The sequence below is a fragment of the Perognathus longimembris genome, chromosome 7 (genome assembly GCF_023159225.1).
Source record: "Perognathus longimembris pacificus isolate PPM17 chromosome 7, ASM2315922v1, whole genome shotgun sequence".
NCBI lineage: Eukaryota > Metazoa > Chordata > Mammalia > Rodentia > Heteromyidae > Perognathus > Perognathus longimembris.
In genome coordinates this window covers 34,802,667-34,818,159 of record NC_063167.1, presented here as the reverse complement: position 1 = coordinate 34,818,159, position 15,493 = coordinate 34,802,667, and the positions used below count along the sequence as shown (strand labels likewise).

The window sequence follows — 15,493 nt, the reverse complement described above, 5'->3', positions numbered from 1 at the left end:
ATTTCCAAGGGAAAAATATTTTTAGATTTATAGTTTGTTAGTTGATTGCTATTTTCTGTTAATTAAAAATATCAAGCCTTCAGGCTCTGCTGGCTCATGCCAGTAATCCCAGCTCCTCAGAAGGCTGTGATCTGAGGATTGCAGTTCAGAACCACTGGGCAGAAAAGGTGTTCTTCTCTCCCCTTCGTGAGACTCTTGTCTTCAATTAACCACTCAAAAAACAAAGTGGAGCTGTGCCTTAAAATGGTAGAGTATTTTCCTTGAGCAAAAGAGCTCAGAGACCTCCTAGACCCTGGGTTCAAGCCCCATTATCTCTGGGAGGTGGAGGGGGGTGGGGGGGGAAGAGAAGCAAGCAAGTCTATCATGTGCAGGTAAACAAGATAGAATTACCATACAGTTGAAAATACAACTCTCTAGGCAATATTTTCATTGTTTACTCAAGTTCATTTACTCACTCAAGAGTACTTAGGGACTGCAGCAATCCAGAGATATATTAATGAGAAATAGCCTCACTTGTTGAAGATCTCACTGTCAGAGTATAGTTTTTTGTTCACTAAAGTTGAATGAATCATTGGAGATGAATCTTGACTTTTAGTCAGCTGTCTAAAGGATTGAGGGGACAAAGTGCCTTTGATAAAGGAAGCTAAAGTAATGTTATTTGAGATCAGTATAGAAGTAATACAAAAATGATGAGTATTCTTTCCATTGATTACAAATTTGTTTTTCTTATATTTTAAGATTAAGGTATTTTCTTATTCATAGGAGAGTCCATGAGGAAGGATCTAGTTCAACTACTTGATTTTATGTTTTAGACATTTGGGACTGGGAGGAGTTAAGCATGCAACTTGATTCTAGTGTGGTGGACGTAGTATTCCCTTGTTCATCCAGTATTTAGGGCCTTTTGCTTAATCAGCAGGCACCTTAATACTTAGGCCATACCGCAGTCCTTTTTTGCTTGAGTTATTTTTTCCAAGAGTGTCTAACAGTGTCAACCCACGGTTGACTGGAATGATGATTTTTCTAACTATGCCTCCTGGTGTATGGCAGGTCTGTATCACCATGCTAGACTTACTGGATTGAAAATGGAGATCTCACTATCTTTTTGCCCAGAAATTGCTTTGGGTTTGCAGTTTCCATCTTCCTATTTCTACTTTTTGAGTAGCTTGGTATAGGCGTGAGCCATTTGTGTTTTATTTTTTTAAAATTATGTTTATTGGTATTAAAATGTGGTAAAAAAAAAAAGGTAGCTACAAGATTTAGAGTATTCTGCTTTTATTTTTGGTTGATCATGGGACTTGAACTCAGGGCCTGGGTACTGTTGATGAGCTCTTTTCTTTTGCTTAAGGCTAGTGCTCTACCACTTTGAGTCATAGCACCACTTCCTGATTTTGTTTTTTTGTTTTTTTGCCAGTCCTGGGCCTTGGACTCAGGGCCTGAGCACTGTCCCTGGCTTCTTCCCGCTCAAGGCTAGCACTCTGCCACTTGAGTCACATCGCCACTTCTGGCCATTTTCTGTATATGTGGTGCTGGGGAATCGAACCCAGGGCTTCAAGTATACGAGGCAAGCGCTCTTGCCACTAGGCCGTATCCCCAGCCCCCACTTCCTGATTTTAAATAGTTAATTGGAGGTAAGAGTCTCACTGGAACTTTCCTGCCCTGCCTGGCTTCAAACCACTATCCTTAGATCTCAGCCTCAGGCATGAACCACTGGCGCTCCATGAGTTATTCTGCTTTTTAAAGCATCCTTCAACACAGTGATACTGTTTCTTTCTCATTCACAGTGGTTTACTTTGTAGAGTGAGTGCAGGAAATGACATGGCATGTCTCACTACTGATTTACTTGCTGCTCTTGGCAAAATGGAACCTGTCTTTACTCCCTTGGTGTTAGCCTTTCGCTACTGGGCTAAGGTAAGTGGAATAGAATAAAAAGTACCAAACCCTTAAGTCAAGCCTTTGTTTTATACTGACATACAACATAAATTGTGTGGCACAAAATAGTTACCTGCCTGATGTTCTGTGGCAGTTCCAATTTCTCATCATGAAAATAAAGGTTTGTTTTTTTTTTTGGTTGTTGTTTTGTTTTGTTTTGTCGGTTGTGGAGCTTGAATTGCCTGGGCTCCGTCCCTGAACCTCTTTGTGCTCAAAGCTATAGTGCTCTACCACTTGAGCCACAGTGCTGTTTCTGGTTTTTGAGTAGTTAATTGGAGATAAAAGTCTCATGGGGACTTTTCTGCCCAGGCTGGCTTCAAACCATGATCTTCAGATCTCAGCCTTCTGAGTAGCTAGTGGTACAGGCATGAGCCACCAGTGCTATTGAAAATAAAGTTGTATTTTATTTTATTTTGCCAGGCCTGGGGCTTGGACTTAGGGTCTAAGCACTGTCCCTGGCTTCTTTTTTGCTCAAGGCTAGCACCCTACCACTTGAGTCACAGCGCCGCTTCTGGCCATTGTCCATATATGTGGTGCTGGGGAATTTAGTTCAGGGCTTCATGTATACGAGGCAAGCACTCTTGCCACTAGGTCATATTCCTAGCCCCTAAAGCAAAGCTTTAAACAATGTGCTAGTGGCTCATGCCTGTAATCCTAACTACTTAGAAGGCTGATATCTGAGGATCGAGACTGGAAGCTAGCTCAGGCAAGCAAATTAGAGAGACTCTTATCTCTAACCAGCAGGAAGTGGGAAGTGAAGGTTTGGCTCAATTGATAGAGTAGCAGTCTTGAGTGAAAAAGACAAGCAAGAGTACCAGGACCTGAGTTCAAGCCCTAATAAACGGCACAAACAAAAATCTTACAGCCTCACAGGTGGTTCATACTTATAATCTTAATTACTCAGGAGGCTGAAATCTGACTATCACCATTCAAAACTAACCCAAGCAGAAAATTACATGAACTCTAGCCTCCAATTATCCACCAAACACCTAGAAGTGCACCTGTAGCTCAAGTGGTAGAATGCTAGCCTTGAGCAAAGTAGTTCAAGGATAGTGCCCAGGCCCCTCGTTTAAGCTCCAGGACTGAGACATACACACATGTATGCACACACTCATGCTCCAGCTCAAGCAGGGAAGTTCATGAGATTCATCTCTAATTAGCATCCCAAAGTCTGAAATGGAGCTATGGCTTGTTGTAGGGGTAAAGCACAAGCTTGAATAGAAAAACCTGGGGACAGTGCCCAGATCCTGAGTTTAAACTCCAGAACATGCACTCAAAAAGAAAAAAATAACAGAAAAGTTTTATAGATCTACAATAGTTCCATAGGATATACATTCTAAGACCCCCTGTGGATATCTGGGAACTTGGGTGGGACTAAAATACACACACACACACACACACACACACACACACACACACCACGCATGCATGTGTGCGCCGACGCACATGCATGCACACTATTTCCTCCTTTATTTACATAGTATAGTCAGGTTTAACTTAAGTAAGTCATGATAAAAAGATTCACAAAAATAATAAAATATATATTTTTCAATATGATGTAACATAAATTGTTCCTGAAATTTTCTACTTATACTTTACACAACTGTTCTTTGCAATAGGTAAAATGAAAGCTTTCACTCTTTTAAGTTAAAGTTGTAAGATATATAAGTTAAGGATTTTTTGTTTGTTTTGTTTTTGTTTTTTGAGATAGTCTTGCTGTGTATTTTGGCTAGCCTTGAATTTCCTATGTGGTTTAGGCCAGCTTCAAATTTAGGATCCTCTTGCTTCAGCCTCCCAAGTAATAGAATTACAGGCCTGCCTTAGCAAATCTGGCTTTAAGGTTTTTTTAGTTGCATAACTTTTCTTTCTTTCTTTTTTTTTTTGGCCAGTCCTGGGGCTTGGACTCAGGGCCTGAGCACTGTCCCTGGCTTCTTTTTGCTCAAGGCTAGCACTCTGCCACTTGAGCCACAGCGCCACTTCTGGCCATTTTCTGTATATGTGGTGCTAGGGAATTGAACCCAGGGCCTCATGTATAGGAGGCAAGCACTCTTGCCACTTGGCCATATCCCCAGCCCCACATAACTTTTCTTATCTCTATGAATATTCTCTTTAAATTATTTGTAGAACCTGGAGCAATTTTTGATTGGGCAACAGCTTAAGATTATCCAACTTTCCTAAGTTAGACTTTGTATTTCTAATAACTATAGTTACCTTGTGTTTAATATTTGGTATAGGGGTAGAGAAGTAGTAATTATTTATAGCAGTCCAGATGTTCAGACAGACTTCTTTCAAAGATGTAGGAAAAATTGCATTATTGAATAGCATAAATGAATTACTCAAGAAATTTGTCCATTTAGCAAACATTTGTTAATGCCTATGTGCCAACAATTTCACTGTCCCAGGTGGTGAGGCACCTGAGAAGATTTAGAAACTTGGAAGTCATGGAGATTACTTACTTCTAAAAGAATTAGATACTAAACAAATTGATATATAATACATCTTCTAGGGTTTAGTACTATAAAAGTGAGATGTTATAGTAAGAGAGTACATTTTACTGATGGTCAAGGAACGTCTCTTTGAGGAAGTGATAATTCAGCAGTAGCCAGCCAAATAAAAATGATGAAATAACTTCCATGGGACAGCTATTGCAAAGCCTCTAAAATGGGAATAAGCTCATGAGTAACATAAGGAAGACAAAAGTTGGCCACAGTGCAGTGAGTCAAGCTGAAAGTTCTAGGAGCTGAGATCAAGTTTTGTAGTGAAGAATTAGGATGTATTTATGGCAGTGAGAAAGCACAGGAAAGGTTTAAAATAACTTGATTTGTGTTTTTTTTTTTTTTTTTTTGGCCAGTCCTGGGCCTTGGACTCAGGGCCTGAGCACTGTCCCTGGCTTCTTCCCGCTCAAGGCTAGCACTCTGCCACTTGAGCCACAGCGCCGCTTCTGGCCGTTTTCTGTATATGTGGTGCTGGAGAATCGAACCTAGGGCCTCGTGTATATGAGGCAGGCACTCTTGCCACTAGGCCATATCCCCAGCCCTTGATTTGTGTTTTTACCCCTCTAGGTTAGAGAAAAATTAGGTTTTCCATTGAACAAGCTGGGCTGACTCATTAGCCAGAGATAACAGTGATTTCTGCTAGATTAATGTGGATACGAAGCAAATTAGGCATAGGTAAATTGCAGATGCATTGAGTATGAGAGTTAAGGGAAAACTAGCATTTGAGAAGTTTGGGCTTGGAGGTGTAGCTCAGGTGGTAGAACACCAGCCAATGAAAGAAAGTGTCAGATACCCAGTTTTAAGTCCCGGTCTCAGACAAAAAGAAAGTGGTCTTAATTTCCCCCCCCTCCCCTTTTTTTTTTGGTCCTGGGGCTTGAACTCAGGGCCTGGGCACTGTCCCTGAGCTTCTTTTGCTCAAGGCTAGCACTCTACCACTTGAGCCACAGTGCCACTTTCGGTCTTGTCTGATTATGTAGTACTGAGAAATCGAACCCAGAGTTTCATGTTAGGCAAGCACTCTACCACTACGCCACATTCCCAGCCCCAAAGTCTTAATTTTCAAAATGTGAACATGCCAAATTCTTGGGTAGGTAAGGAGTTGATATCCTTTAAATACAATTTTTACATTAAATTTTCATGAATATAATACAAAAATAATGTTAAAGTTCATATGGAAAGAAAATATCTAGCATAGCCAAAAAAAAATTGAAGTGAAGATCAATGAATGGGAGCCTCCTTTACTACTGTAAAATTTCATTAAGCCAGGCAAGATGGTACATACCTATAATCTTAGCCCAAGTAATCCAAACTGTTTATAAACGTAAGAAAATTTCATAATCTCATTAGGGTCAAGGACATGCAAACTGAAGTAACTATTAAATATTCAATCTCACTCATTGACAATTTCAGTACATAATGTTAGAAGTTTGTGTATATGCAATGTTAGTAGAAACTAGGAAATAGGAATTCTGTGCTTTTGGAAAATAACCTCACAGTATTTATCAGAATTAAAAAATATATTTTAAAAGTCAGTAAATTCACTCCTGGAAATGCAGCTAATAGAAATAAATGCTACAGTACTTGGGTAATTTGTATAAGAATAAAGAAGCATTATTTGAAATGGCAGATATTGAGGACTACCTGGGATTGTTTTTGACTGATTGAGTAACCACTCTGCTCATAAACTTTAAAAGAACATGTTCAAAGAAAGCTGGGTGCTAGTGGCTCACTTTTGTGAGCTGACAACTCAGAAGGACAACTCAGAAGGCTGAGTTCTGAGGATCACAGTTCAAAGCCAAGCCTGGTCAGTAAATTTTGTGAGACTCTTTTATCTCCAATTAACACCATAAAACTGGAAGTGGCACTGTGACTCAAAGTGGTAGAGCACTAGCCTTGAGCAAAGAGCTCAGGGACAGTGCCCAAGCTTGGAGTTAAAGCCCCATGACCAGCCAAAACAAAAAACAAAAACCAGTCAAATAAAAAGAATGTGTTAGAAGTGGTGCTGTGGCTCAGTGGTAGAGCACTACTAGCCTTGAGCTGAAGAAATCAGGGATAGGGCCCAGGCCCAGAGTTCAAGCCCCAAGACTGACAATAACAAACAGTTGAATAAAAAGGATGTGTTAGGTTTGTGTTAATTGACTTAGAGGAACCTTATTGATATAGTACTAAGGGAGAAGAGTAATGTACAGGGAAATGTCTTTAAGATACTATTTTTTATAAAAATAGTGATGACAAATGGTATATAAAATAGGATGTGTTGTTTGAATTTAGCAGACAGCATGGCAGAGCATATAGGAGGTTGCTAGTAGAAGTAGAGCAGGAGAGGCTGGGAATGTGGCTTAGTATAGAGTGCTGGCCTAGTATGCATGAAGCCCTAGGTTCAAGTCCTCAGTACCATACAAACAGAAAAAGCTGGAAGTGGTGCTGTGGCTCAAGTGGCAGAGTTCTAGCTTTGAGCAAAAGAAGCTCAGGGACAATGCCTAGGCCCTGAGTTCAAGCCCTAGGACTAGCCAAAAAAAAAAAAAAAGAAGAAGTAGAGAGGGAGAAAAGAACAAATATTTTAAAATGTCCACAGTAAACGCACTCTAAGTATGCTTGTATATTTATATACATAACTAAATGGATAGTCACTAATATGTTAATGGTTTTATATCACAGCAGAGATTTCATAATATTCCTAATATTTTTAATTGATTAGAAAACCAGGCTACTTTTATTGTGGAAGCTAAGAAAGCTAAATCCTAGTACTTTTGTTCTTTTGATTTTGCAGTTGTGCTATATTGACTCCCAAACTGATGGTGGAATCCCTTCTTACTGTTTTGCTTTAATGGTGATGTTTTTTTTACAACAAAGAAAACCCCCTCTTCTTCCCTGCTTACTTGGAAGTTGGGTAAGGATAAGTTTGTTGTAAATGTGTGTGCATGTATGTGCATGAGTATATGTAGTTTGCAAAGTGCTCTGCTCACACATTTTAAGGTGGAATTCTACTTTGTCTCAACTTTTCTTGTTTAAAAATAAATTTTTAACTACCAGTTTGGAATACCTTTTTATAGATTGAAGGCTTTGACCCCAAAAGAATGGATGACTTTCAGCTGAAGGGCATTGTAGAAGAGAAGTTTGTGAAATGGGAATATAATTCAAGTAGTGCAACTGAGAAAAGCTCAAATACTGATGAAAACAAAGCTAAGGCAGACCAACTAAAAGATGATACCAAGAAGACAGAAACAGACAACCAAAGTTATGCCATGAAGGAAAAACATGGCAAAGTAAGCTTCTTTTTTTTTTAGGGGGTGGGGGAACACATGACATGGGACTTTTATGACCTCATTTTCCTCCCCGTCTATAAAGTGGGATATTGATCTTGTTTAGTTTTTCAGTACGGAGATTCTCTAATGAACTTATTAATTTTGTGAGATTTGTATTGTTTTAATCATTTCAAGGCCATTTATTGTATCTTTTTAAATTTAAACAGTAAAATTTCATTTAGGAGTTAGGCTCTGACCAAAATGTTAGCATCTGAGAATTATGTTCTCAGATTTTGTAGAGAACTAAGGCCTTTTGTTCCGGAAGGGGTGGCCTGCTTATTAAATTATTCAACATTCATTTAATAGTGAGCTACTCAGTGTCAGTCATTTATTTGAGTGCTAGAGCACTACAGTAAAATATATATGAATTTTGTTCTTTATAAGTTTATAGAGAGGGAACAGAGGATACTACTAAAGGAAATGTATTCATTACCTGACTCATGTAAGTGTAATCCCTCTGTATATAACCTCCATAATAAAACGGCAAATTAATTATTTTAAAAATCAAGGAAATTCACAGAGCAAAAAAAAAGTTAATTTTCTGAGTAAACAAGTACATTATTATAGAAATCTGAACATCTTTGAAACCATTGACTGACTTATTTTTAGATCCCTTGATATACTTCTTAACTCCATCTTTTACCATCATCTGCACTTACACCTCGTACTTGCTTTTATAATATGGTCTTTTTCTCCAGTTGTGTATTCAGTCCCACCCCCTCTTTTCTATAACAGGATATCATTCCAGCAATATTATCTTCCTTCCTAAATCTTCTTTCTTTCCTTCCTTTTATTTATTTATTTTTTATTTATTTATTTATTTTTTGGCCAGTCCTGGGGCTTGGACTCAGGGCCTGAGCACTGTCCCTGGCTTCTTCCCGCTCAAGGCTAGCACTCTGCCACTTGAGCCACAGCGCCGCTTCTGGCCGTTTTCTGTATATGTGGTGCTGGGGGGAATCGAACCTAGGGCCTCGTGTATCAGAGGCAGGCACTCTTGCCACTAGGCTATATCCCCAGCCCCTTTCCTTCCTTTTATAATGGCTCCATTCCTTCCTTCCGTGCTTCCTATTTTCCTATTTTTTTCATTCCATTTGTTGGTTGTGGGGCTTGAACTCAGGGCCTGGGCACTGTCCTTGAGCTTTTTCATTCAAAGCTAGTGCTCTACCACTTTGAGCCATAGTGCCACTTTGAGTTTTCTGGTTATTAATCAGAGATAAGAGTCTCATGGACTTTACTGTCTGGGCTGGCTTTGAAGTATAATCCTCAGATCTCAGCCTCCTGAGTAGCTAGGTCTACAGGCATGAGCTACTGGCACCTGGTTGTTTTTTCATTCTTTATTGACTCAGACATACTTTTAATCTCCAATTTTAACGAAAAAATCTTGTAATCCCTCCCCCCAGCTATTTCTTTGTTCCTCTTTGCAAAAAACCTTCTTGGAAAATCTATGTTTATTATTCCTGTTTTTCTTCTGTGTCTCATTAACACTATCCATCTGCTAAAATTACATCAGCAATATTAATAACATCCAGACTGCTAAATTCAGTGGCCACTAGGGAGTTGGTTTGTTGTTTTTTTTTTTTTAATCTTTTTTTGATTTAGTAACATTTGCTAGTTGATTTCTTCCTTCTCAGAAAAATTTGTTCACTGATTTTTCAGGTCACCACACCCATAGATGCTCATTTCTTTTCAATTTCCTTTGTTGGTTTCTTCCTTCTCTCAGTTGTTTAATGTTGAAGTGCTACAGGGTTTGGTCCATGAATCTTTTTCTCTGATATGTCTACACTCTGGTACTTCTATATAAGTGGTTGGATTTTGAGTACCATATGATGATGACTCTTAGATCTATAATCTGTCCTCTTTCTTGAGCTCCACTATTGTATCTATAGCTGTTTAGTTTCTTTTAAATGTCTTAAACTACATGTGTCTAATCTCCTTTCACATTTATTTGAAAAGAAGTTTTCCAATCTCAGTTGATATTACCCCCTCATTTCACCCATTCAGTTAACACCTCTCTTAATTTAATATCCTGTTATCAGGTTCATGAAGAAATTCTGGATATATCTCTGCTTCAAAATATATCCAGAATCTGATCACCATTTCCTGTTTCCACCCTTAACACTCTCACCACTTTTATCATTACCATTCTGGTCCTTGTTGCCATCATTTCTGGCTTAGATTACTGCTAGTCTTCTAAAAATACCACTTCTTTGAACTTGCCCCTCATAGTAATCCATTCTCAATAATATAACAAACTGAATTGTTTTGAAAATTAAGTCAGATCATACCTTTCTCTTTTTATATATTCAAGTTACTTTAGTTGCTGCTTATTAGCTAGCTTTTACTTTTCCTTTTCTACTACTCTTACTTTTTTTTTGCCAGTCCTAGGTCTTGGACTCAGGGCCTGAGCAGTCGCTGGATTGTTTTTGCTCAAGACTAGCACTCTTCCACTTGAGCCACAGCACTACTTCTGGCCGTTTTCTATATATGTGGTGTTGGGGAATCAAACCTAGGGCTTCATGTATACGAGGCAAGCACTCTTGCCACTAGGCCATATTCCCAGCCATCTACTACTCTTACTTAAAGCGAGATTGCATTTTGTTTATCCCCCATTTCTTTAACATTTTCCTCTTTTTTCAGTTCATACTTTCCGAGGTAATCTGATTCTGTTTACTGTTTTAAAATATAAAGTTCCTTCTTCCATATTACCACCCTTTTTATCCTTCTCAATTCCCCCCCACCCCCCATAGCACTTTCTGTAACTGAACTATGTAATTTATCTATTAAGTATATGTGTGGTCTTTCTCTGGAAAGGGAGCCTGTAGAGGCAAGGATCTTTGCTTATCAAAGATAAATCCCTATGTCTGTTATAGTAGTATCCAGTGAATAGTTTGAATCGAATATAACTGTTTCATGCCTTTATGCTGTATCATGGTCTCTTTTAATCAGTCTTCATCTAGCTAATTCCTATGGAATTAAACATTACATTTTGTGTTATGACTCCATTAATTTAGAGTCCCATCTTACCATGTAGCCTTTAATTGTTAAATTATCTTTTCCTGTCTTAATAGTATATAAAGCAGAACCATCTTATTTGAGTGGCATTATAGTATAATGATTCTCCACATGGAACAGATAGCCTGGTGTTACCAAGTTGGATTCTGTACCAGGGGTATCTGTTTCATAGACTCATTAATTCATTCTGCTTTAGAAGAGTGAGTATGGCAGTATGTGTTAAGAGTTCTCTCTCTCTCTTTTTTTTTTTTTTTTTTGCCAGTCCTGGGCCTTGTACTCAGGGCCTGAGCACTGTCCCTGGCTTCTTTTTGCTCAAGGCTAGCACTCAGCCACTTGAACCACAGCGCCACTTCTGGCCATTTTCTGTATACATGGTGCTGAGGGAATCGAACCCAGGGCTTCATGTATACGAGGCAAGCACTCTTGCCACTAGGCCATATCCCCAGCCCTAGAGTTCTCATTGGTTTATGACATCATCAGCATAGTGCCAGGGAGACTGTTAAGTTCTGAAGAACAGTTGCTGTGTATAGGAAGATTGGGAAAGTCAGAACATTCACTTAATTTTAAAAGTAAATATTGTAGTAAGGAGCTATAGTATTTGCTCCCTAGATATTTGTGAGCTTAAAATTCTAGAAAATAGATCTCAAACTGCCTCAGTTTTAGGAAACAATCTCCATGGTCTTTTCTAACTGAAAATTCATTGATTTTATGTTTTGTGAAGTTTAAATGAAAAGTGTTTTTTTCTTTTCCAGTCTCCTTTAACATTGGAAATACCAAATCAGGTATCCTTGGGACAGTTATGGCTAGAGCTGCTAAAATTTTACACACTGGATTTTGCTTTGGAGGAATACGTCATCTGTGTACGAATACAAGATATTATAACAAGAGAGAATAAAAACTGGCCTAAAAGACGAATAGCCATCGAGGGTGAGATGATGTGTTTGTTGTATTTCATTTAGTGCCTAATTTTTTTTGTGCCACACATCTAATGTGCATTATTAATCTTACCTTGTGTTAAATAAAACAGTTGATGTTGGCAAAGTTTCACATCAAATCAATTGAAATGAACTCTAGGAAAGGGAAACAAGAAGTCTCTTCTTTTTTGCTGTTTTCTTTTTATTTGTTCATTTATCTGTCTTTGGGAGGGTAAGGGGGAGCAAAGAAATGTAGCAATTGTACTCACTAGACATGTTGAAAATGGATCTACATAACTTGTGGGTGGGTATGGGAGGGAAAAACTTGCAGAGAGTGAGGGAAAGGGGTGACATTTTCCAAAAGAAATGTACTCTTATGTAACTATGACCCCTTTGTATATCACCTCTATAATAACAAAATAAATACAGAAAACCCACATCAGTTGTACTCTGACAAGAGATGAACATTATTAATGAGTCCTCAGTATGGAAATTTTTCACTCAGTACAATGTGTAAGGATGGGCTGGGGATGTGCCTTAGTGGTAGAGTGCCTGCCTTGTATGCATGAAGCACTGGGTTTGGTTCCTCACTACCACATACACAGAAAAAGCCAGAAGTGGTGGTGTAGCTCAAGTGGTAGAGTGCTAGCCTTGAGCAAAAAGAATCCAGGGACAGTGCTCAGGCCCTGAGTTCAAGCCCCAGGACTGGCAAAAAAAAAAAAAAGTATAAGGAGGTATAGTCACATAATTCTGGTGACTTCATCATAAAAAATGTAATTACTGGATTAATTTTAGCTATAGATTTATTAGTTACTTAATTGTGTGTTTTTTTCTTTTTGGCTTTTTATTTATGGAAGAAACAAAGGAAATGCTGCTGTTGTTTTTCCTTTACTCATTTTGTAGGGACTCTCATTGGTACCCTAGGTTAACAAAACATTGGGAAAATGTATTCTGGTGATTGTCTTAACAGTTCAGATCTATTTGTGTAACTTTGGAAATGCAGTTTTTTAATAGAGATTTAGCTACTGACCATTTTCTTTTTTACTAGATCCATTTTCTGTCAAGAGGAATGTTGCACGAAGCTTAAACAGCCAGCTTGTTTACGAATACGTTGTGGAGAGATTCAGGGCAGCTTATCGGTATTTTGCCTGTCCTCAGAGGAAGGGTGGAAATAAGTCTACAGTGGATTTGAAGAAAAAAGAGAAAGGGAAATTAAGCAATAAGAAACCAGTGAAGTCTGACAGTATGGCAACCAACTGTTGCATTCTGCTTGGGGAAAGCACAGAAAAAATACATACAGAAAGAGGCCAACCTGATAAATATGATGAAATGGAAAGTACATCACAGAGATGTAGTATTGACAATGACAATTTGTTGGCAAATGAACGAAGTATGCCTGGCCACGGACAGGAATCTTCTCTTTCTGCTGCCAGCAAAAGCAGTGAATCAGAGCCAAAATCAGTTATGAAACAAGGTGATTTACCACCTTCAGAAACTTTAAAGGAGCTCAGCCAGTGTAATTGCACTGGGTCCCCTGACCCAGACAAATCTGCTAGAATGGACTACAGGTCAAATTTAGATACAAAGAGCTCACATCAGATTGTGTGCAACGACATAACTACTACCTCTTGCAACTGCAAAGCTACAGAAGTTACTTTTGACCTTAATGATGATGATAATCTCCCCTCCCAGGAATTACATTATGTATTTGATAAGTTTATTTTAACCTCTGGCAAGGTAGGATACAGTTTATAAATAATTTAAGGTTTGTGGTTACTGAGTATATTTCTTTAAAGTTTTAGATTTATAAGTGTAAATAAAAATAGCTTCTGCAGTGGTAACTGTTTTAGAATGCTGTTTGACTTTTTGCATTTTTCCTGTAGTTGCCATTAAATAGTATATATAAAGCACTAATAAGTTCCAATAGTACTAGTCGTTTTCCTTTTCTTATACAATATTTTATGAAAACAACTTAGCAAAGGCTAAATTTTTCTTTTGTTTATTTTTTACTAAATTCTTAATTTTTTCTACACATACTTTCTTCCAAGAAGAATATGAAATTTCATATTCTAATAGTATGCAATTTAATCTCCTGTTGCTTTTTCTGCCACTGCTCTTCCTCTTTTTAAAACAAATTTTGGGTAGTGCTGGAAACATTATTGTACTAAATCATAATTGAGGAAAACTAAGATCAGGAATGTAGAAACCAAAAATGAATAGTTGGGCTGAGAATATGGCTTAGTGGCAAGAGTGCTTGCCTTGTATACATGAAGCCCTGGGTTCGATTCCCCAGCACCACATATATAGAAAACGGCTAGAAGTGGCGCTGTGGCTCAAGTGGCAGATTGCTAGCCTTGAGAGAGAGAAAAAAAAAAGAAGCCAGGGACAGTGCTCAGGCCTGAAGTTCAAGGCCCAAGACTGGCCAAATAAAAAGAATAGTCCAGATTCTGTCTCTGCCATTTTTTTGTTTTCTTCCTAGTTTGTATTATTCTTTATTAGAGTTAGAACTTTTCTACTTTCAAAGTGGATTACTCTCTACTTTTAACTTTTAAAAATTAGAGAAGATACCACCAATGAGCATTAAATAAACAGTAACAGCTACTTTTCCCTTGCCCCGGTGAGAACTGAACTCATGTTTCCCACTTGGTAAACATGTCTCTACCATTTCAATCATGCCCAATAATCTGCTTTGCTTTTATGAGACAGTTTTAGTTAATTCATACTATTTCAAATGTAATACAAGTAACTAAAATATCAGCATCCAGAATGAAAAAATAATTTAGACTGCATGTAAGCCCAGAAAAGAAATTTTGAAGATCAAAATAAAGCTGTTTGGAAGACCAGTTTTTTTGTTTTATCGATAATTACCTAATGACAAGCTAATTACTATAAACCTACCCATCATTTCTAAAAGTTTCTCCCTGGCTTTTAAGGCTTTTTTTTCCCTTTTGTGGTAAGAGAGCTAGGTGCTTTTGTTTGAAGGAGGGAAGTGCTAGCCCTGGGCTTGAACTCAGGGTTCTAGGACACTGTCCTTGAGCCTTTTTGCTCAAGGCTAGTGCTCTACCAGCTCTAATTCTGGCTTTTGAAGGGTTGGTTGGTTAATTGGAGATAAGAGTCTCACGGACTTTCCTGCCCAGGCTAGCTTTGAACTGCGACTTTCCTGTCTGTATTGGCTTCAAACTATGGTCCTCAGACCTCAATCTGCTTGGATTACAGGGGTGAGCAACCAGTACCTGGTAAAGCTGGCAGATTTTTAAGAATATAATTGAGTATTGTGAATCATAGGTCTTGATTATCCCCCAGAACTTAGTTTTTTGGGTGAGATTTTGCAGTCTTTGACCAATGCCTTCTCTTTTCCTTTTCCCACTGGGTATTTCATTCTATATAAGGATGCACATATTGCATTTTATCTAGGCTGCATATGGACTATTTTAAAAAGGTGAAATAAAGTATTTAGAAATATGTAAGAATTATGTAATTATAGTTTGTTTCTCATAATTTGGACTTTTCCCCTGGAAATATACCTTAAGGTAAGCACTGTTTCACCAATTTTTATTTGTATTATTTAACAGGAAGAATTTCCTTTCTTGCCAAGTGTGGAGGTACATGCCTGTATTCCTAAAACTTAGGAGACTGAGGCAGGAGGATTCTGATTTTGAGATCTGCTTGGACTACATAACAAGAATTAGGTTTTAAAAAATTCATTTCCCGGGGCTGGGGATATGGCCTAGTGGCAAGAGTGCTTGACTTGTATACATGAAGCCCTGGGTTCAATTCCCCAGCACTACATATACAGAAAATGGCCAGAAGTGGCGCTGTGGCTCAAGTGGCAGAGTGC

The 15,493-nt window shown here is 38.3% G+C and overlaps 1 protein-coding gene across 7 annotated transcripts in view; it reads left to right on the top strand.

Moving 5' to 3' along the window:
* The window catches only part of Tut4 (terminal uridylyl transferase 4), a 95,739-nt gene that overhangs the window by 38,159 nt on the left and 42,087 nt on the right, over window positions 1-15,493 (top strand). For all 7 annotated transcript variants that reach the window (XM_048351314.1, XM_048351313.1, XM_048351316.1 and 4 more), the window contains exons 9-13: window positions 1,782-1,908; window positions 7,195-7,314; window positions 7,478-7,690; window positions 11,494-11,668; window positions 12,704-13,392. In XM_048351314.1, the coding sequence (XP_048207271.1) occupies window positions 1,782-1,908; window positions 7,195-7,314; window positions 7,478-7,690; window positions 11,494-11,668; window positions 12,704-13,392 (1,324 nt within the window). The remainder of the gene's footprint in view (window positions 1-1,781; window positions 1,909-7,194; window positions 7,315-7,477; window positions 7,691-11,493; window positions 11,669-12,703; window positions 13,393-15,493) is intronic.